Source organism: Balaenoptera borealis, assembly GCF_965194805.1.
Source record: "Balaenoptera borealis genome assembly, chromosome: 8".
NCBI lineage: Eukaryota > Metazoa > Chordata > Mammalia > Artiodactyla > Balaenopteridae > Balaenoptera > Balaenoptera borealis.
The window spans coordinates 7,176,220-7,199,666 of record NC_138865.1 but is presented as its reverse complement, the minus strand read 5'-3'; the positions used below and the strand labels follow the sequence as shown (position 1 = coordinate 7,199,666).

Here is a 23,447-nt window from a genome sequence, read left to right as displayed (position 1 = left end):
TCTCTCTATAGTACTTATTTCTCTTTTTTTATTTTAAAACATTCCCAAACTAACAGAAGGTTTGCAAGTATAGCACAAACTATTTTTTTCCCCAAACCACTTGAAAGTAAGTTGTTGACCTGATGCCCCAATACTTGGGTGTATCATGCCAATAAGAACATTCTCTTAGATAACCACAGTCTAATCATTGAAACAAGCAAATTAACATGGATATATTGCTACCATCTAATTTGCAGGCTCCCATTCAAATTTTATCAATTATCTAAATAATGGCTTCATAGCAGAAGAATCCGGTTTAGAATCATGCCTTGTGTTTTACGGGTCATTTCTCTTTGTCTCCTTCAGTCCGAACAGAGCCTCATTCTTCCTATGACTGGCATGATCTTGGCATTTAAAAAGATATTATTATTGCTTTATCTAACAGAATGTTCCTCAATTTGCATTAGTCTCATGTTTCCTCATGATTCAATTTAGGTAATGCATCTTGATAGGAATATCACAGAAGTGATGCTGTGTTCTAACTGCATCTTATTAGATTGTGGATGATGTTAATTTTTACCATGACTGATGATGTTCACTTTGATTAACTGGCTAAGTTGGTGTCTGCCAGAATGTATCTATATACATACACATATGAGCATAAGTATACATACACATACATGCATAAGTATACATACATATACACACATATGTATATACACACACACACACATATATATTCATTTACATCTATGTATTTAATTCTCTATCTACTGAAAACCATGAGTTCTTCCTGGTATCTCTACTACCATAGGTTTATTCTAGTTTCTGAGTCTCCATATTTTAACTCCTTCATTTGACAGTAAGGCTCCCGTTATCCTTAATATAATTACAGATTTGATCGATACGTAATGAATCTCCCTTGTCTGCCGCCACTCCCTCTCCTGCACAAATTCCTCAGGGTCCTGTTCAGACTCTCACTCCCCATGCAAGGCTGCCCCACTCAGGCTCCAACACCCCACGCTGTGAAATCCTTCCTCGCTGATGTCCTTCTCACCCTGCTCTAGTTGTCCACACTCCCCACAGCCATCCCCAGCGCGGAAGCCTATCTTGTACTGCCCGAGACAATGGCTTTTGGCTACATTTTCAAGAAGGAAAGGGAAGGGAAGGGGAAGAATAAATTGGATCCTATTTTTATGCCATAATTTTCAAACCTTTTTTCAAGTATCTAAAAAATAATCTAAAATATGGATTTACAGTAATCAAATATGCTTTTGTCAATTAAAAAATAAAAATAATATCTTTCCTCATGACCTGACTATATAAATATATATATTTATCTAAAATAAAAACAAATCACTAAACAGATTTTTTTGAAATTTAATGTTTTGATTACATTCTTATGTCTTTCAAAAGGGTGTGGCTTTAATGCAACATTACATTAAAATTTTTTTAGAGTCATTTTCATGAACACTTGGGTTATTTTTTGTCTCTTTGTTTATTTGCTCTAGATTTGCCTGGTGAACAGTTTTTCCCCAACATGAGTAACAATAATGTAACTGCCAAGGCTTTGCATTGTACTTTGCCATTTTGCCTTTGTCCATCTCTGAGCTTAAAAGCCATGTTCTGTTTCTTTAAGAGGCATCTAAAAGAAGACATGCTGCTGAAAACATCTGCGACTACTGTCATTTGCTTTTCAGGCCAACGATGGCTAAGGCAGTGAACAATTTTAAAGCACAATTTGCCATATGGATGCTATAGCAGTTATTTGCTCTGTTGCTAAACATAGCAGTATATTAGATGGATATAACAGTTTTTTGCTTTGGCACAGAGAAGTACCAGATTGACCAATGACTGTGAAACAGGTGCTCTCTGTAATGGCAACAGAAGATTTACAATCCTCTCTGAGCTTCATATTCAAATTTTTGAATATATAATATATATTAATAGTGAGGGTAGAAAGACTACTCCAAGACTGCTCCCCTGATATGACATGGATCAGAAGCTTGAAGTGTAGAATATACTGCCTAATAAACTGTATCCACTTCATTCCTTGTACTCTGTCTCCACTGCCACTGTCCTTGGTCGGGGCCATTGTATTTCCCATCTAAACTGTTACAATAAATTCCTGTTTTCTCTATGTCTAAGCTTTTGCTATCCATTCAACCATTCACCATGTTGTGTTGGTTTACTACACTCTCATGAACAAGAATCTGTAAAGACTCCTTCATGTTCATGAAGTAAATTCCAAATACCTTGGGATTACATTGAAGAAATTCTATGATCTAGCCCAAGACTATCTTTAAAAACAGTAGACTTTATTTCCAAATTGCTTCATACCTTAGTATATTTTAAATTTTTAAAAAATAAAATAAATTCTATATATGTATATGTATTTATATATATATATATATCATGTGAGTATATATCTTATATGTATATCTTTCAAGTGAGTACTCTATTTTTCAAATTTGAAATTAAAATTTGGTGCCTGAATCCATTCACCTTTCTTTATGCTGAAGAAGAGAATACATACAAATAAGTAGTAAAATGGAAACTAAATAGCACTTCTGTATGTCCTAATAACCAGGCGAGGAACACATCTGATGACTGATGGATTAGACAATAAAGCTTAGGGCAGGCTGACTTTCTGCCCTTAGGAAGAGTTTTCCGCACCGGATGGGAGGCATTGGAGAAGCAAGGGCTGGAGTCTGGCTCATACAGTGTGAGGCATCGTGTTCCCAGCTGCTAGGGAAAGCCTAAAGTAGCCCCCTCTCCTGGGACCATTGCTCTTCTACGGAAACATGTTATTTTAGGGAGAAAACAAATGCATCAGAGAAGTCCTCCTCCTAGCACAGTACTTCATACTGCTCCCTGTCAGCACCTTTCTGGAATCGTTAGGATGTGCTGTACAGCACCTGCTCCCAAGGGACCCTGAAATGCATCAGGACAGACATTACTAACTTCAGGTCACTGAAGCCTATGCTGAATTTCCACCTTCATCCTATTTTTCACCAATATTATCTGTAATTCTATGCATAATGATTAAATTTAGAAGATGAGACTAAAAAACAAAAACTCTTCCCCTTGCTGAATTTAAATAAGAAATTCATCCCCCCACTTTTATTTATTCCAATTTCAGCCAAAGAGATCACAGTCAGATGGAGCTGGCAGTTCTGTAGCAGCAGCTTCTTACAGGGCCGTGTTTCCCCAACATGGATGTACCTCTAGCTTCATTTTACTGGAAGATGAATTAACCCAATACTAAAACGTTTGCGTTTTCCCTCCTCCAATGGATTTGAGTCAATAAAGCATGACAGAATTTATCTCAAGGGAAAAGATAGTCCCCAGATTCATGTTGGTGTTAACAGCAAAAGAAAATAGAATTTTAGAGTTCTCAAGAAGAAAGAGAATAGCCTAGAGAATATCAAAGATTGGCTTTTAGTTTTTTAAGATTCCAGTCAGGCTGTTTATATATTTTAGAATTCACCACCTTAGACTTACATTAAGTAAAAAAAAAAAAAAAAAAAAAAAAAAAATATATATATATATATATATACACACACACACACACACACACACACACACATATATATATGTATCTTCTAACAGTTAATTGTGACTTCATACTTCTCTTATGGTGGGATAAAATAATCGTGGAGTACAATACCTGTGCTTTCTCTTCTGTTACGTGGTGACAAGACATTTCTATCATCCTACACATTTAAAAAAAATTGTTAATATTTAGAAATAACATTTTGAAAAATAAGTTTTTTAAAGTTAAAAAAGAAACCCTTTCTACTAGTAATAACTAATTATAGCACCTCCAGGATTCAGAACTTTTATGAGGTTTTCTTAAATGTCCATCCTTTATATTTCAAACAATGTAGCCTCTATATCTGTTTGAATGTTATGTTCTAGGCATCTCGACACAATGGAATTTGGGCTTTTTCTAAGTACATAACATCCACCATGTTTTGTTAGCAGGTTGACCAAATTTATAATAGTCAACTCTCTTATTAAAATGAATAGCTTTGCATTTTTAATGTTCTAAGTCCTGACTCCCGTCTCTCATTTTCTCCATCTCTAATAAAACCCCAATTCACTTTAGTCCTATGGTATAATGGCCACAGCTCTTTCCTACTCTGAAATTTCTTATGTTGCACATCTGAATTATGTAGGGAGCTTTCAAAAATACCAGTGCCTTGCTTGCATGTCATACCAACTAAATTAGAAGGTAAGAATCATGTATCAATCTTTTTTAAAGATCACCAGACGATTTCAATGTACATAGAATTCATAGGCCTATGGATAGACTTTATTTTTAAATAATTTTTTTGTTTTTTTTTGCTGTACCTCATTCTGGCAAGATAAATGCTATGAGAAAATGAGTAGAAAAACAAAGATGAAACTTGTGCACCAGTAATTAAGTAAATGTAAATTAAAACCTTGAGTGATAAGCTATTTTAACTATTGAAGCCGTTTTTTAAAGAATGAAAATATTGGTACAAAGAGAACATGCCTTTTATCTTGACAAAGGATCAAGAATCAGAATGGCTTTGGACCTTTCAACAGCAATACTAGAAAATAGAAGCTAATGAGGAAATGTCTTTAAAATTCAGAAGAAAAAACAGTTTCCAGCCTAAAATTTGGTACCAAATCTAGGTGTTAATTAAGTGTGAGGGCATAAAAAAGAACATTTGTAAACAAGCAAGTTCTGAAAAGCTTCACATCCTTATGCACCATTTCTCAAAAAATTACTGAAGGACATGTTCCACTAAAATGAAGAAATGGGCCAAGAAAGAAGAAGGAATGGGGACCACAAAAAGAGGTCCCACAAAGGAGAAGGATGAGCATCTCCAGTAGGAGGGTTATGGGAAAGCATAAGATGACTGCTGTGCTCCAGGACAACAAATCTAGAATGGAGTAAGCCTGACGGAAGAGAAAGTTAATAGAGTATCTGATGAGTGTGATACGGAAACACAAGTTAGACATTTCAGAACTTGTGCATAAGTTAATGATACATACAGAGGAAACTATGTGAAATATATAAAACAATCATCGACCTCAGGAACATGTTCTGCAGGAAAGAGTGATCATAGTATATTATATGGTTAGTTAGAGGTAACATTTACCTTGTCATAATAAAGTAAAAAGTGAATAGTGATCTAACAATAGTGACAATGTAGCCATATTTGGGTAATGGGAGGACAGAAAAAAGGTGTAAGGTAGCAGGGTTGGGAATAAGGTGAGAAAGAAAGCGAAATCCTTACCTTCTGCTGTGGCTGTCAGAACATATGTCTAAAATGAAAACATCTAAAGGAGTAAAATAAACTTATTGTTCAGAGAAATCGAGGTAAACACCCAAAGAGTTGTTTAAATGAGTTAAAATGATCATCTCCAGGGAGGGATTAAATGGGGGTATAGGGGAAGGGGCTGCTGTCTTTTTTTGTAGCAAACCTTGTAAAATTAAGTGAATTATGTTCATGTAAAAACAAACAAAATAAGTTAGGCTTAGATATCAGCTTTTGTGTGTGATTTTATCTGACTAGCTTAGGCAGAGATTAACTGAGTTATTTTAACCCCTACCACACAATATTTCAGTGTTTTTTACTTGTATAGCTATCAAGTCTAATGACAAAGCTTGTAGCCAGATAATGAAATGCTTTGAATCCTTTATTTTTTTAAACTACAAATTAGAGGCATGGAGCTACTTGAAAATATTTTGTATCAGTATCTAAACAGCCTTTCTTTTTTAATCTCTTTTTCAGGCTCTCCAGTTAATGTCACATGCAACATATTCATAAACAGCTTTGGTTCGATCGCCGAGACAACCATGGTAGGTAGGCATGTTGACTTCGTAATGAATTTCACACTGGGGTAATTTGTAATCATGTTCATGGCAATTTTTCTGCTGGTGTTATGTAATTGAAAGCCAAAATTCGTATAGTGAGATTTTAAAAGATAAAATTAATAGTATAATTAAATTACAATCAACTGCAGGCAATGTTTCATTTAGAGATGGTAAGTGAAAACAAGATTGATTTTTCCCATTTCAGTAACTAAATAATAGATCTCAAATTAAAACTAAAACTTTACCTTATGAATTATTTATTTATTGTCAATGTTCTTTAATAAGCAGACATAAGCATAGGAGTAAATAACGTCACGTTTAATTATTTTGTATACTTATAAATGTGTTTATAACATTAAGTATTCTGATTACCTTTCCAAATGAATATAATATTTGATCAAATACCATAAATATTTTGCAAATTGTGATATATGCTTTAATTTAACTAAACTCACTGAACTGAGACTTCATCACTGTGTAATTGAGAACATTTTACATAATCAAGCTATTAAAGCTAAAATATTATCATTTCCAAACCAAATGTATTCTGTTTTGAATTTTATAACTTTCTCTAAAGATCATGTTGTATCTTTTCTTTGCCTTATAGTTTTCATTGTACATTTTAGCTAAAATAAAATAGACACATGAACCACCGAATATCTGTAAGATTGTCTAGCTGGAACTTTTAATTAATTAATCAGTTAATTTTATTTTTTATTATTTTTGGGAACTTTTTTTAAAAATTGAAACTATTATTGTGGTTCTTAAATTACCTAGAATTATACTCCATTCCTAAATTTAGCAAGTATAATGTGCATTAATTTTCAAAGTTGATTTTAGCTAAAATAGGATATGAAAAGCTTAAAGATTTATTAGCTTCTAAAGCCATTATTAAGTAAGAGAATTATTCTTATTTTACATATATCAGAATGACTTGATAACTAATTTTCAAAGGAAAAATCTAATATGTAAATTATTATGTGGGACGCTGTGTAGATTTGTGTGTGTGTGTGTGTGTGTGTGTGTGTGTGTGTGTGTGTGTACAGAGGATCTTTCTCAACAGGAAGAGACTTTATTCAGGCACCACTTTTTTAAAATGCTGTTTTCCTCATGTATGCAATATTTAGTCATTTAGCAGCATCTCTGTGGTTCTATTCAAACTCAATATATTATAATTACAATAAAAGCCTCAGTGGAGAAGAACTGAACTCATTTTGGGGGCATTATATAGAATTATCTTCACTGCAGTATATAAATTAACACTAATGTGTGTACCTGTGTGTAAACACAGAGAAAATGACATGATTTGCTAGCGTAAGCACAGTGTGGTTCTGGTGCAATTTTGACCCTGAAGTCACTATAATCCTGTTTCAGAAGTTGACACATTCTGGATTCTGGTTGAATATCTGGTCCTGATTCTTTTTTTTTTAGGACCCTCATATGACTTTTATTTATTTATTCTGGTTCTGATTTATTCCCTGTATTTATACAGACCCAATTCAAATCATATTTATAGACAAAGGAATCTCTACTGGATTTTTTTCTACCTAGACCTCCCAAATTATATTTCTAGTCCTGACAACGTCCTCATTTTAACTGCTACTATACAACACTGTATCACTGTTGATAACACTGAACACTGTTGTAACACTGAAAACCTGGACATATGCTTATACTTTCTCTTTTGCAAGATCACTTCTGTGAAACAGTTTCAACAGCAATAGTTGGAAAGGTTTCTAGCCTGACTTGTCTTTGTGGGGTGGAGGAAGGGATTTGGAAAAAAGAGAAGACTTGGTGGGATTTCCTCATTAAAACCTCAAAGATTGTCATGTTCCTGAAGGTCGCTGCTTTTTATGACATAGTTCATCAGATTACCACTAAGTGCTTATAACACACACTCCATAGGATGATGACTACACCTGCTAAATTTCTTACCTTTAATAATTTTAGACAGACTTCCTTTGCAGAATAATATTATGCTAAAAGCTTGCAAAATATTGCAAATACACCCTCCCAGGGACCCTCACTCAGTTTTATTTCCCTTCTCCAGCATAGAAATCCTTTCCATTCCTTCATCTTCCATCATAATGTATCCTTTTGAAATCATTTTTAGCATCTATCACTTTCTTCTTCAGAGTCACAAGCAGCATCAATGAACATTAATCAAACACCCCAGAGGTAAAGTATTATAAAATTAACTAAGTCCACCTTGATATCTTTCTTTATAACTGTCCAAACTCATAAACATGTGACATTATTTCTGTTCACATAATCAGATTCAATATTTGTAAAAAATTGTACTGATATCAGATAGAATAGCTGCAATATGGTGTCCATCTACATAGGCATAGAGAAAATTAGAACTTTTTTTTTTATCTTAAGAATCAAAATATTTTGCTACCATTTGATTACTCTGATGTATTTTATTCATAGTTTCCACCATCACAGCTGTGCAACTAAACTTTATCCCATTGTTTTACTTGCCATAGTATTAAGTTAATTTATTTTTACAAAATCTTTCATTTATTTTTTTAACATTCACATTTTTTATACGAATATACTGTACTTTTGTTTTTACAATACAAATAACTGAATTCAACTGAAACAATGTATTAAATTGAGAGGATGGAATTTCAAATTACTTGTAATCATTAATGGATATCTTTGCATCTGAGAATTCATATCTAAAATAAAAGTGAATAATTCTCCCAGTCTTTATATCTTTGCTTAACAGATATCTTAACCATGCTCAGTGTCTTCGTTGACCAACTATATTATGCTCCCTCTACTGGTCTAGTTTCTAACCTATTGTATCTCTCCCCATTTTAAAATAAGCTTTAGTCCCATTTGAGGTAATTAGTTGTTCTTGAGAAAATATCTCTAGTAGACATTCTACTTTAGCCATTTTTTGAAAATTAAGTTAATTTGAATCTTTAACATATTTTGCATCTTCTTCTTGCACCAACTTTGTTTTTCTTAATATTTATGTGCATTTTTTCCCCAATAGCTTAAGCTCAAATTTCTTTTTAACTGTTAAACTCATCCTTTCCCAGTGTTTATCTAATTAACTTAATGTAGTGCCAACCATTCTCACTTGAGTACAATTTTATTATTCTTGACATATAGTCATCAAAAATTTGCTATGTATGTTGTGGAAATGTTAAACTTCCCTATTTCCCTCACATTTGAATCATACATCATTATATATAATGGGGTTCTCTAAGGATTTGTTCAGCCTCCATTACCCCAAGTTCACATTCTTCTCAGCAGATAATGATTCAACAACTGTTGGAAACCACAGTTCTTAAAAAGATTAAATTAAAAATGAAAACTGGTTTACCAGCATCAGTCACTCTTCCATTTTGCAACATGGCCTTGGTGAGAGAGGTGTGTCTGTCCTGTCTTTTAAAATGGTGGTGACAAAAGGAACATAATTTTTTTTATTGTTACAATGAGGTGAAGCTTAATATCTCCACATTAAGTGACTCTTAGTAATCGTACTCCTGCAAACCTGTGGTGAGTTGTGGATAAGGATTATATTCTGTGGTGACACCATTTGTAAGTTGGACTTTTAAAAAAAAATTCATATATACCTATGTGGCAGTTAGGGTGTGTATACAGAGCAGTATTTCAAAGTGGATATATTGTCGTAACGTCCTATCTTCAGCAAACAGATGGCTCTCCATCTTGTCACACATATGCTGGAGAGAGAATTGCTCTGCTGTGTGCCTTAAGTCAATATTTACTCAATGAACCATGACTTTTCACAGAGCCCATAGAATAAATTACTTTTACAAAATAAAAACACAAAAGGTAGGGAGAGACCTTCAAGATGGTGGAGAAGTAAGACATGGAGATCACCTTCCTCCCCACAAATACATCAGAAATACATCTACATGTGGAACAACTCCTACAGAACACCTACTGAACGCTGGCAGAAGACCTCAGACTTCCCAAAAGGCAAGAAACTCCTCACATACCTGGGTAGGGCAAAAGAAAAAAGAAAAAACAGACAAAGGAATAGAAACAGGACCTGCATCTCTGGGAGAGAACTGTGAAGGAGGAGAAGTTTCCACACACTAGGAAGCCCCTTCACTGGTGGAGACGCGGGGGGTGACGGGGGGGAAGCTTTGGAGCCACGGAGGAGAGCGCAGCAACAGGGGTGCAGAGGGCAAAGCAGAGAGATTCCTGCACAGAGGATCGGTGCCGAGCAGCACTCACCAGCCCGAGAGGCTTGTCTGCTCACCCGCTGGGGTGGGCGGGGTCTGGGAGCTGAGGCTCCGGCTTCGGTGGGATCCCAGGGAGAAGACTGGGGTTGGCGGCGTGAACACAGCCTTAAGGGGGCTAGTGTGCCACAGCTAGCCGGGAGGGAGTCCGGGAAAAAGTCTGGACCTGCCTAAGAGGCAAGGGACAATTGTTTTGGGGTGCGCGAGGAGAGGGGATTCAGAGCACTGCCTAAACGAGCTCCAGAGACGGGTCTGAGCCACGGCTATCAGTGCGGACCCCAGAGACGGGCATGAAACGCTAAGGCTGCTACTGCCGCCACCAAGAAGCCTGTGTGCAAGCACAGGTCACTATCCACACCTCCCCTCCCAGAGCCTGTGCAGCCCGCCACGGCCAGGGTCCCGTGATCCAGGGACAACTTCCCCGGGAGAACACACGGTGCGCCTCAGGCTGGTGAAACGTCACGCCGGCCTCTGCCGCTGCAGACTTGCCCCGCATTCCATGCCCCTCCCTCCCCCCCGGCCTGAGTGAGCCAGAGCCCCCGAATCAACTGCTACTTTAACCCCATCCTGTCTGGGAGGGGGGGGAACAGATGCCCTCAGGCAACCTACACACAGAGGCAGGGCCAAATCCAAAGCTGAACCCCAGGAGCTGTGCGAACAAAGAAGAGAAGGGAAATCTCTCCCAGCAGCCTCAGGAGCAGTGGATTAAATCCCCACAATCAACTTGATGAACCCTGCATCTCTGGAATACATGAATAGACAACGAATCATTCCAAAATTGAGGCAGTGGACTTTGGGAGCAACTGTAGACTTGGGGTTTGCTTTCTACATCTAATTTATTTTTGGTTTTACGTTTACCTCGGTTTCATATTTAGAGTTTATTATCATTGGCAGATTTGTTTATTGATTTGGTTGCTCTCTTCCTTTTTTTAAAATATATAGATATATATTTTTTTCCTTTTTCTCTTTTTCTGAGTGTGTATGTGTATGCTTCTTTGTGTGATTGTTTGTATAGCTTTGCTTTTACCATTTGCCGTAGGGTTCTGTCTGTCCGTTTTTTTTTTTTAGTATAGTTTTTAGCACTGGTTATCATTGGTGGATTTGTTTTTTGGTTTGGCTGCTTTCTTTCTTTTTTATTACTTTTTAGTTTTTTAATTTTTAATATTTTTTAATTTTTTATTTTAATAACTTTCTTTCCCCTCTTCCTTCTTTCTTTCTTTCATTCTTCCTTCCTTCCTTCCTTCCTTTCTTTCTTTCTTTCTTTCTTTCTTTCTTTCTTTCTTTCTTTCTTTCTTTCTTTCTCTCTTCCTCCCTCCCTCCCACTCTCTCTCTCTCTTTCTTTCTTTCTTTCTTTCTCCCTTTTCTTCTGAGCCATGTGGCAGACAGTATCTTGGTGCTCCAGCCGGGTGTCAGGCCTGTGCCTATGAGGTGGGAGAGCCGAGTTCAGGACATTGGTCCACCAGAGACCTCCAGCTCCACGTAATATCAAATGACGAAAGCTCTCCCAGAGATCTCCATCTCAACGCCAAGATCCAGCTCCACTCAATGACCAGCAAACTACAGTGCTGAACACCCTATGCCAAACAACTAGCAAGACAGGACCACAACCCCACCCATTAGCAGAGAGACTGCCTAAAATCATAATAAGGTCACAGACACCCCAAAACACACCACCAGACGTGGTCCTGCTCACCAGAAAGACAAGATCCAGCCTCATCCACCAGAACACAGGCACCAGTCCCCTCCACCTGGAAGCCTACACAACCCACTTAACCAACCTTAGCCACTGGGGGCAGACACCAAAAACAACGAGAACTACGAACCTGCAGCCTGTGAAAGGAGATCCCAAACACAGTAAGTTAAGCAAAATGAGAAGAGAGAGAAGACAGCAGATGAAGGAGCAAGGTAAAAACCCACCAGACCAAACAAATGAAGAGGAAATAGGCAGTCTACCTGAAAAAGAATTCATAGTAATGATAGCAAAAATGATCCAAAATCATGGAAATAGAATGGAGAAAATACAAGAAATGATTAACAAGGACCTAGAAGAACTAAAGAGCAAACAAACAATGATGAACAACATAATAAATGAAATTAAAAATTCTCTAGAAGGAATCAATAGCAGAATAACTGAGGCAGAAGAACGGATAATTGACCTGGAAGATAAAATAGTGGAAATAACTACTGCAGATCAGAATAAAGAAAAAAGAATGAAAAGAATTGAGGACAGTCTCAGAGACCTCTGGGACAACATTAAACGTACCAACATTGGAATTATAGGGGTCTCAGGAGCAGAAGAGAAAAAGAAAGGGACTGAGAAAATATTTGAAGAGATTATAGTTGTAAACTTCCCTAATGTGGGAAAGGAAATAGTCAATCAAGTCCAGGAAGCACAGAGAGTCCCATACAGGATAAATCCAAGAAGAAACATGCCAAGACACATATTAATCAAACTATAAAAAATTAAATACAAAGAAAAAATATTAAAAGCAGCAAGGGAAAAGCAACAAGTCACATACAAGGGAATCCCCATGAGGTTAACAGCTGATCTTTCAGCAGAAACTCTGCAAGCCAGAAGGGAGTGGCAGGACACATTTAAAGTGATAAAAGGAAAAAGCCTACAACCGAGATTATTCTGCCCAGCAAGTATCTCATTCATATTCGATGGAGAAATTAAAACCTTTACATACAAGCAAAAGTTAAGAGAATTCAGCACCACCAACCCAGCTTTGCAACAAATGCTAAAGGAACTTCTCTAGACAGGAAACACAAGAGAAGGAAAAGACCTACAATAACAAACCCAAAAACATTAAGAAAATGGTAATAGGAACCTACATATTGATAGCTACCTTAAATGTAAATGGATTAAATGCTCCCACCAAAAGATAGACTGGCTGAATGGATACAAAAACAAGACCCATATATATGCTGTCTACAAGAGACCCACTTCAGACCTAGGGACATATGCAGACTGAAAGTGAGGGGATGGAAAAAGATATTCCATGCAAATGGAAATCAAAAGAAAGCTGGAGTAGCAATTCTCATATCAGACAAAATAGACTTTAAAATAAAGACTATTACAAGAGACAAAGAAAGACAATACATAATGATCAAAGGGATCAATCCAAGAAGAAGATATAACAATTGTAAATATTTATGCACCCAACATAGGAGCACCTCAATACATAAGGCAAATGTGGACAGCCATAAAAGGGGAAATCGACAGTAACACAATCATAGTAGAGGACTTTAACACCCCACTTTCACCAATGGACAGATCATCCAAAATGAAAATAAATAAGGAAACACAAGCTTTAAACAATACATTAAAAAGGTGGAATTAATTGATATTTATAGGACATTCCATCCAAAAACAACAGAAAACACTTTCTTCTCAAGTGCTCATGGAACATTCTCCAGGATACATCATATCTTGGGTCACAAATCAAGCCTTGATAAATTTAAGAAAATTGAATTCATATCAAGTATCTTTTCTGACCACAATGCTATGAGACTAGATATCAATTACAGGAAAAAATCTGTAAAAAATACAAACACATGGAGGCTAGACAATACACTACTTAATAACCAAGAGATCACTGAAGAAATCAAAGAGGAAATTAAAAAATACCTAGAAACAAATGACAGTGAAAACACACGACCCAAAACCTATGGGATGCAGCAAAAGCAGTTCTAAGAGGAAAGTTTATAGCAATACAATCCTACCTCAAGAAACAAGAAACATCTCAAATAAACAACCTAACCTTACACCTAAAGCAAAAGAAGAACAAAAAAACCCCCAGAGTTAGCAGAAGGAAAGAAATCATAAAGATCAGATCAGAAATAAATGAAAAACAAATGAAGGAACAATAGCAGAGATCAATAAAACTAAAAGCTGATTCTTTGAGAAGATAAACAAAATTGATAAACCATTAGCTAGACTCATAAAGGAAAAAAGGGAGAAGACTCAAATCAATAGAATTAGAAATGAAAAAGAAGTAACAACTGACACTGCAGAAATACAAAGGATCATGAGAGATTGCTACAAGCAACTCTATGACAATAAAATGGACAACCTGGAAGAAATGGACAATTTCTTAGAAAAGCACAACATTCCTAGACTGAACCAGGAAGAAATAGAAAATATAAACAGACCAGTCACAAGCACTGAAATTGAAACTGTGATTAAAAATCTTCCAACAAACAAAGCCCAGAACCAGATGGCTTCACAGGCTAATTCTATCAAACATTTAGAGAAGAGCTAACACCTATCCTTCTCAAACTCTTCCAAAATATAGCAGAGGGAGGAACACTCCCAAACTCATTCTACGAGGCCACCATCACCCTGATACCAAAACCAGACAAAGGTGTCACAAAAAAAGAAAACTACAGCCCAATATCACTGATGAACAGAGATGCAAAAATCCTCAACGAAATACTAGCAAACAGAATCCAGCAGCACATTAATAGGATCATACACCATGATCAAGTGGGGTTTATCTCAGGAATGCAAGGATTCTTCAATATACACAAATTAATCAATGTGATACACCATATTAACCAGTTGAAGGAGAAAAACCATATGATCATCTCAATAGATGCAGAAGAAGCTTTTGACAAAATTCAACACCCATTTATGATAAAAGCCCTCCAGAAAGTAGGCATAGAGGGAACTTACCTCAACATAATAAAGGCCATATATGACAAACCCACAGCCAACATCATTCTCAATGGTGAAAAACTGAAACCATTTCCTCTAAGATCAGGAACAAGACAAGGTTGCCCACGCTCACCACTATTATTCAACATAGTTTTGGAAGTTTTAGCCACAGCAATCAGAGAAGAAAAAGAAATAAAAGGAATCCAAATTGGAAAAGAAGAAGGAAAACTGTCACTGTTTGCAGATGACATGATATTATACATAGAGAATCCTAAAGATGCTACCAGAAAACTACTAGAGCTCATCAATGAATTTGGTAAAGTAACAGGATACAAAATTAATGCACAGAAATCTCTTGCATTCCTACACACTAATGATGACAAACCAGAAAGAGAAATTAAGGAAACACTCCCATTTACCATTGCAACAAAAAGAATAAAATACCTAGGAATAAACCTACCTATGGAGACAAAAGCCCTGTATGCAGAAAACTATAAGACACTGATGAAAGAAATTAAAGGTGATACAAACAGATGGAGAGATATACCATGTTCTTGGATTGGAAGAATCAACATTGTGAAAATGATTATACTACTCAAAGCAATCTACAGATTCAGTGCAATCCCTATCGAAGTACCAATGGCATTTTTCACAGAACTAGAACAAAAAATTTCACAATTTGTATGGAAACACAAAAGACCCTGAATAGCCAAAGCAATCTTGAGAAAGAAAAATGGAGCTGGAAGAATCAGGCTCCCTGACTTCAAACTATACTACAAAGCTACAGTAATCAAGACAGTATGGTACTGGCACAAAAGCAGAAACATCAATGGAACAGGATAGAAAGCCCAGAGATAAACCCACACACGTATGGTCACCTTATTTTTGATAAAGGAGGCAAGAATATACAATGGAGAAAAGACAGCCTCTTCAATAAGTGGTGCTGGGAAAACTGGACAGCTACACGTAAAGAATGAAATTAGAACACTCCCTAACACCATACACAAAAATAAACTCGAAATGGATTAAAGACCTAAATGTAAGGCCAGACACTATAAAACTCTTAAAGGAAAACATAGGCAGAACACTCTATGACATAAATTACAGCAAGATCCTTTTTGACCCACCTCCTAGAGAAATGGAAATAAAAACAAACATAAACAAATGGGATGTAGTGAAACTTAAAAGCTTTTGCACAGCAAAGGAAAGCATAAACAAGATGAAAAGAGAACTCTCAGAATGGGAGAAAATATTTGCAAACGAAGCAACTGACAAAGGATTAATCTCCAAAATTTACATGCAGCTCATGTAGCTCAATATCAAAAAAACAAACAACCCAATCCAAAACTGGGCAGAAGACCTAAATAGACATTTCTCCAAAGAAGATATACAGATTGCCAACAAACACATGAAAGGATGCTCAACATCACTAATCATTAGAAGAATGCAAATCAAAACTGCAATGAGGTATCACCTCACACCGGTCTGAAGAAAAGGGAACCTTCTTGCACTGTTTGTGGGAATGTAAATTGATACAGCCACTATGGAGAACAGTATGGAGGTTCCTTAAAAAACTAAAAATAGAACTACCATATGACCCAGCAATCCCACTACTGGGCATATACCCTGAGAAAACCATAATTCAGAAAGAGTCATGTACCACAATGTTCATTGCAGCTCTATTTACAATAGCCAGGACATGGAAGCAACCTAAGTGTCCATGGACAGATGAATGGATAAAGAAGATGTGGCACATATATACAATGGAATATTACTCAGCCATATAAAGAAATAAAATTGAGTTATTTGTAGTGAGGTGGATGGACCTAGAGACTATCATACAGAGTGAAGTAAGTCAGAAGGAGAAAAATACTGTATGTTAACACATATATATGGAATCTAAAAAAAAAAAAATGGTTCTGAAGAACCTAGGGGCAGGACAGTAATAAAGACACAGACGTAGAGAATGGACTTGAGGACATGGGGAGGGGGAAGGGTAAGCTGGGACGAAGTGAGAGAGTGGCATGGACATACATACACTACCAAATGTAAAATAGATAGCTAGTGGGAAGCAGCCACATAGCACAGGGAGATCAGCTCGGTGCTTTGTGATCACCTAGAGGGGTGGGATAGGGAGGGTGGGAGGGAGATGGAAGAGGGAGGAAATATGGTGTTATATGTATATGTATAGCTGATTTACTTTGTTATAAAGCAGAAACTAACACACCATTGTAAAGCAATTATACTCCAATAAAGATGTTCAAAAAAATACAGTGAGGTGTTTTGGTATAATGCTTTTTCAGATACCTGTATACAAAAATGTATGGTGGGGCTGGATGAGTGTCTGAACGTGTGCTGTGATCTCACAGAATGGTCAAACCGTACAGTTCTTGCATTTTCCACAGAAATTAAAGGTTCACATTTAGTTGCAACAGTAATCATGCACATGTAAATGTTTCTTTGAATCACTGGGTCGTTAGATTCTCCAGAGAAATCTAAGCTAATATAGCATAAAAAATTGATAGTGTTCCTTCACATATTCTTAACGGAGTCTTTAAACTCCTACACATTCTTTTTTTGTAAGTGTATTTTTTAATCAAATATAGCTTTTTTTATCAAAAAAAGTTATGCACTTTTTGCATAGGTAATAAGTAACACTCATGCACCTGTCGCCATGTTAAGAAATTAAACATTACAAATAAATTGAAGTTGACCATGAACTCTTGCCCAAAGCACATTTCTCTACCTTCCAAAGGAAGCTTTGTTCCTGAATTTGATAGTAAGACATAAAATTTCATTCTGCCTGAATGAAATATAAACAGAATTACCACACTGTTGTATTTACATATAACATGATTATTTGGTTCAAATGTATATTTTTGAGGTAATCCATGCTTATAGGCTTATACTATTATATTCATTTTCATTTGAGTAAATATTCCATAATGTATTTATTAATTCTACATTTGTTGGACATTTTGATTATTTCTAATGTCTTTGCTACCACAAAAACCTCTGCATTGAAAATTGTCACACATTATCTTCCAATATACATATGCAAGATATTCTATAGGGTATATACCCAGGAGTGGAATTATTTGGCACAAGGTTATATTCTCAGGAGTAAAATTATTTGGTTCAGATATTACTAAGTTGCTTTCCAAAGTGGCCAGTCTGTCTTTAAACACCTACTAGCAATTTTATGAGATTTCCAGTTTTACATCTCCCACAACTAGTATTTACCCACTTGGGTTTTAATTGCTTCTTATCATGTACTTCCTTGATTAATAGTGAAGTTATGCATTTTTCTTGAATGATTTTTAGCCACTCTGGTGTCCTTTGTGTGAAACGCCTCTGTGTGTTACTTCCCCATTTATATTTGTTTGCTTTTATTATACACACACAAAATAACCCTCCCACACACACACACACACACACACACACACACACACACACATACATGTATTATTCTGAAAGTGAATACTTTGTCAGTTGCATGCATTTTAAATACTCATTCTGCTCTTTTCAATGTGTTTATGGTGTCTTGGAATGTATAAATAATTTTAATTTTCGTTTACAAAATCTAACCTTGTTTTACTTACTGGTTTGTGCTTCTTTGTCTTAGCAAATCCTTCTTTCACCTAAGTTCATAAAGACATTTTCTTATATTTTCTCCTAAAATTTTTTTGCTTTTCCTATCTAGGTTTTAGTTAACCTGGGATTTTGTGTAGTTCTGTATGTTTGTATGATGTGCAGGAGGCATTAATTTTTATTTGTTTCACACTTGAATAATTATTTTCAATAATTTATAACTATACCTCTGACATATATATTCCTAAATTGAATGAGTCTATTTCAAAGTTCTCAGTTCTGTGCCAGTGATCAATTTGTCTATGCCTGTACCAATGACACATTTTTAAATTTAATATAGGTTTAAATTGGACTTGATATTTAATACTTCCCAAACACACACTTTATTTTCTTTCAAAGTATTCTTAACTATTCTTCAAAGTTTACTTCTTCATATAAATTTTAGAATCTTGTCAATTCCACAAAATAAACTTGAATATGCAGTGTTGAAAGAATTATCATCTTAAAATATTGAGTCTTCCCATCCACGAATACAATATATCTCGCCCTTTACTTAAGTATTATTTAATATCTTTCAACAAAGGCATAAAACTTTTCAAAAATTTCTTACGTATCTGTTAAATTTGACAAATTCCATCTTATTTTTAAAATATATTTTAAAAATTACAACATTTTAGTGATATTTTCTAACTCTTCATTGATGACATATAAGAACATGATTGTTTTCACATTGCCCTAATATACATACTCTCACTTCAGGCCTAATACTTTATAGCTCCTTCCTGCAATCATATTGTCTAGGAATATTAGCATGTTAATTCCTTCCTTTCAGTCTTTATAAGCTTTGTATCTTTTTCTTGTCTTGCTGTTTTAGCAAAAACAGTGCTGAATGAAATTTATTTTGTTCCTGACTTTAAAGGAAGTATTTCTAAAATAAACATGGTATTTGCTTGAGTTTGGTGTAGATATCCTTTATCAGATTTTATAGTTCCCACTCACCACACTGTCTGCAGAACATGGAAATCATTAAATACAAAAAAACCCAGAAACAGGTATTAAGTCTTCTAATCCATGAACATATTGTAATGATTTGTCTTCCACAGGTCCTTTCACCTACATTTTTTAGAAGTTGTCATATATTTTGTTAAATTTATTTCTAAGTATTGATGTATGGTTATGAATGTTATATTTTTAAATTTTTAAAATAATTTTTATTCTACAATAGTTTTTTTTTTTTTTAATTTTATAAATTTATTTATTTATTTTTGGCTGCATTGGGTCTTTGTTGCTAGGCGCGGGCTTTCTCTAGTTGCAGCGAGCGGGGGCTACTCTTCGTTGTGGTGCTTGGGCCTCTCGTTGCAGTGGTTTTTCTTGTGGTGGTGCATGGGCTCCAGGCACGCGGGCTTCAGTAGTTGTGGCTCACGGGCTTAGTTGCTCCGCGGCATGTGGGATCTTCCTGGACCAGGGCTCGAACCCGTGTCCCCCGCATTGACAGGCAAATTCTTAACCACTGCGCAACCAGGGAAGTCCCACTACAATAGTTTTAGATCCACAAAAAGCTTGCAAAGGTAGTACAGAGTGTTCCCTTATAACCTCCTGCCCAATTTCCCCTATTATTAACATCTCACATTAGTATGATGCGTTTGTCACAACTAATGAACAAATATTTGATACAGTATTATGAACTAAAGTCTCTACATTTTTAAGATTTCCTTCGTAATTACTAATGTCTTTTTTCTGTCTCAGAATCTATCTAGGCTCATACATTGTATTTATATGTCATGTCTCCCTTACACTTTCCTTGTTTGTGATGCCTTAACAATTTTGAGTACTGATCAGGTATTTTGTAGAATGTCTCTCAGTTGAAGATTTTTATTTGACTAGACTGGGATCATGAGATTTTTGAAGGAGGACCAGAGAAGTAAAGTGCCATTCTCATCACGTCATATTAAAGCCACGCATTATCAGTTAGGGTAGTGTGTTAAGCTTGATCACATGGTTGAGGTAAGTGTTTGTCAGATTACTCCATTGTGAATTTACCCCTTTTTTTCATCTTCTCCATACTGTATTCTTCGGAAAGAAGTCACTGTGACTATTCCCACACTTAAGGGTAGGGGAGAGTTGTGCTCCGCCTCCTTTAGGGGGTCATATCTATGCATTATTTGGGATTCTTTGATAAAGGACATTTATTTATTCCTTTCCATTTAATTATTCCTTTCCATTTATTTATTCCTTTCCATTTATTTATTTGTTCAATAATTTATTTATATCATTATGTATTTTGGGTTGTAATTCAATGCTATGCTATATATTTTGTTGTACAAATTGTTCTAGTTTTGGCCATTGGGTTGGCTCATCTTGTTGGCTCCTGTGTCCCTTTGACATATCTGCATCATTTTGGTTTTTGTGTGCTTCCTTGGATTCTGCCAGTATAGGATATTCCAGGCTCATCTTGTATATTTCCTGCCCTAGAATCAGCAATTTCTCCAAAGATCCTCAGTTCCTTTTATTAGAGAATGGTACTAGAAACCCAGATCTTGGTACTAGGTGAGCTCATTGATGCTGAAGTGTCATTGCTTCTAGGCCCTTTCAGCAGACAGAGCTCAGAAATGTGTGTGTGTGTGTGTGTGTGTGTGTATGTGTGTGTAAATGTTATAATTAAAAATTTTTTCCAATTGTTTCTATGAATCTTTAGACAGACAATATATTTTGGAATATTGTCATATATTCTAAGAACTTGGTAACAAGTAGTTCTAGTACTTTGCCAGTTTCTTTGAATTTTCTGTGAATACGTTCATGCAAACTGTTAAGACGGTTGTACATCTTCCTTTCCAATCTTTATGCTTTATATCTCTCTTCCTTTCCCTGTCCTCCTTTTCCTCCTCGTCCTCTCTTCATTTCCCCTCCTATCTTACTGCACTAGTTCACAATGCCTGTACAACGCTGAAACAAATGGATGGAGAATGGCTACCTTTGTCTTTTTTTCTGATATTGGTTAAGAAGCATGCAATATTTCACAACTAAGAAGAGTATTACCTTTAGGTTTCTCCTAAATGATCTTTATCAGATTGAGGAAGTTTTCTTCCATTAATTGGATGCTGAGGGGTTTTTTTGTTGTTGTTGTTGTTTAATTAATTTTTACTGGAGTATAGTTCCTTTACAATATTGTGTTAGCTATTTTTTAATCATGAGGAGGCATTGAATTTTACTCAGTACTATCTCAGCATTCATTGAAATGATTGACTTCTCTCCTTCATTCTGTTCATGTTATGGGCCATATACAAATAAATTAAATATGGGTTGATTTTCAAATAGTAAATCATCTTGCATTCCTTGGATAAACCCTATTTGATCACAATTGATTACCCTTTTTATATATTGCTGGATTTAATTTTTTAATATTTGGTTTAAGATTTTTGCTGCCATATCCACTCTGAATATTGAACTATAATTTTCTTTTTCTACAATGTTAAGAGCAGAGTGTGGTAAAAATATTATGATAGTTCAAAAAATTAGGAAGTGTTCCTTCTTCCTCTACTCTCTAAAATAGTTTGTGTAAAACCAGTGTTATTTCTTCCATAAGTATTTGGTAAAACTCACCAATTATGCTTTCTGGGTTGGTCATTTTACTTGTTGAAAGGTTTCAAATGATAGATCTCATTCTTGAACAAATATAGGACTATTCAGTTTTTCTATTGTGTACATTTTGCAAAAGTTTTGTTTTTCAAGGAATTTGTCCATTTCCTTAAAATTTTCAAATTATTGACATAAACATTTACAATAGCTCATCTTTCATCTGAGGGATATTTGTAATGACTGCGTTTTCATCCTCTTGTTGGTAATTTAGTTTTAGCTCCTTTTTTTTCTTCATTAGCTTACATATAGATTTTTATTCTGCAAGGGATTTTAACTGCTTTCTGAATCTATGATTAATATTAATCTTCTTCTAAGAATAATACTACTCAACTTTTATTTCTCCATTTGTCCTTCCTGTGAAACCTACTACACTGGATATTCTATACCTCATTCCCTCCATCAGAGTTTCTGTCTTTTATATTTCTCCGCTGCATATTCCCTGTCTTTAAGAATTGCCATTAATAAGTAAATTATAGGGAATTCATATGAGTCTCAAATAACCTGTGATTTCATGTGAATCCATTTTAGATTCCTTCAGTGCAAATAACAACTTACATAAAGGCAATTCATTCACACATTTTGATGATGATTTTTTTATGCTACTTTATTTGGCTCTGTTAGGAAGGCATTTAACTCCTTGTATGCTCTATCAAATAGACTTTATTGACATCCTATTATTTTAACCAAATTTACTTTTACATTCTATTTATCTTTTCCTTTTTAATATTTTGTTTAAATCTATGGGCATTTATTTAAAATTTTTTGATAATAGGCTCCATGGAGCAGCGGTCCACTCTGATAAATTCATCATTATATCATTAATAACTAGGATAATCTTAGCACAAAGTAGCTCTTAAATATGTATTGTTGAATACACACACACACACACACACACACACACACACATATGTATGTATATTCTTTGTTGGCCTATATATATATTGGCTAACCAAAAGTATTGTTTCTGAAAAGAGAACTTTGCTATTGTGTACTTGACACAAGTGGATAAACTTATTTTTACTGCTTTGCAGCATGATCTGTTTTTGCCATCTGAGTCTTTGTCAGCATCTTAAATTGGTGCTACAGTTGCTAAAATAGGAACTAAGTAACTATTGTACACAAGTTAATGTTGGCTCATTTGTGCAAATGAACTTGGCTTTTTAATTCAAATCTTCCCATGGGATTTTAAAATCTGTCCTCAAAAAGTTTTTTTCAGCTGTATTGATGGAGAGATAAATTTATTACGAATGCTAAAATTTTGTGTGGGTAGTTCTTTATGATAAGAAGTTAGAGCTATAGTATAGTGCTTATGGTAATTGAAGAATAATGTTTAAAACTCAGAAATATTAAGGTGCAATTATTTCAGGTATCAATTAGGTTTCACAGTTATGTTTTCTTCATGACATTTGGAAAGAAATGTGTGTAATTTGAAGTCCAATGTTTCTGTCCTTTTGTAACCTTTTCCCCACATGAGTCATGGGTCCTTTGTATCTATTGCCAA

General features: G+C 35.3%; 1 protein-coding gene across 1 annotated transcript in view; it reads left to right on the top strand.

Moving 5' to 3' along the window:
* The window catches only part of GLRA3 (glycine receptor alpha 3), a 189,581-nt gene that overhangs the window by 38,111 nt on the left and 128,023 nt on the right, over nucleotides 1-23,447 (top strand). The window contains exon 3 of the mRNA XM_082403611.1: nucleotides 5,751-5,818. Within this exon, the coding sequence (XP_082259737.1) occupies nucleotides 5,751-5,818 (68 nt within the window). The remainder of the gene's footprint in view (nucleotides 1-5,750; nucleotides 5,819-23,447) is intronic.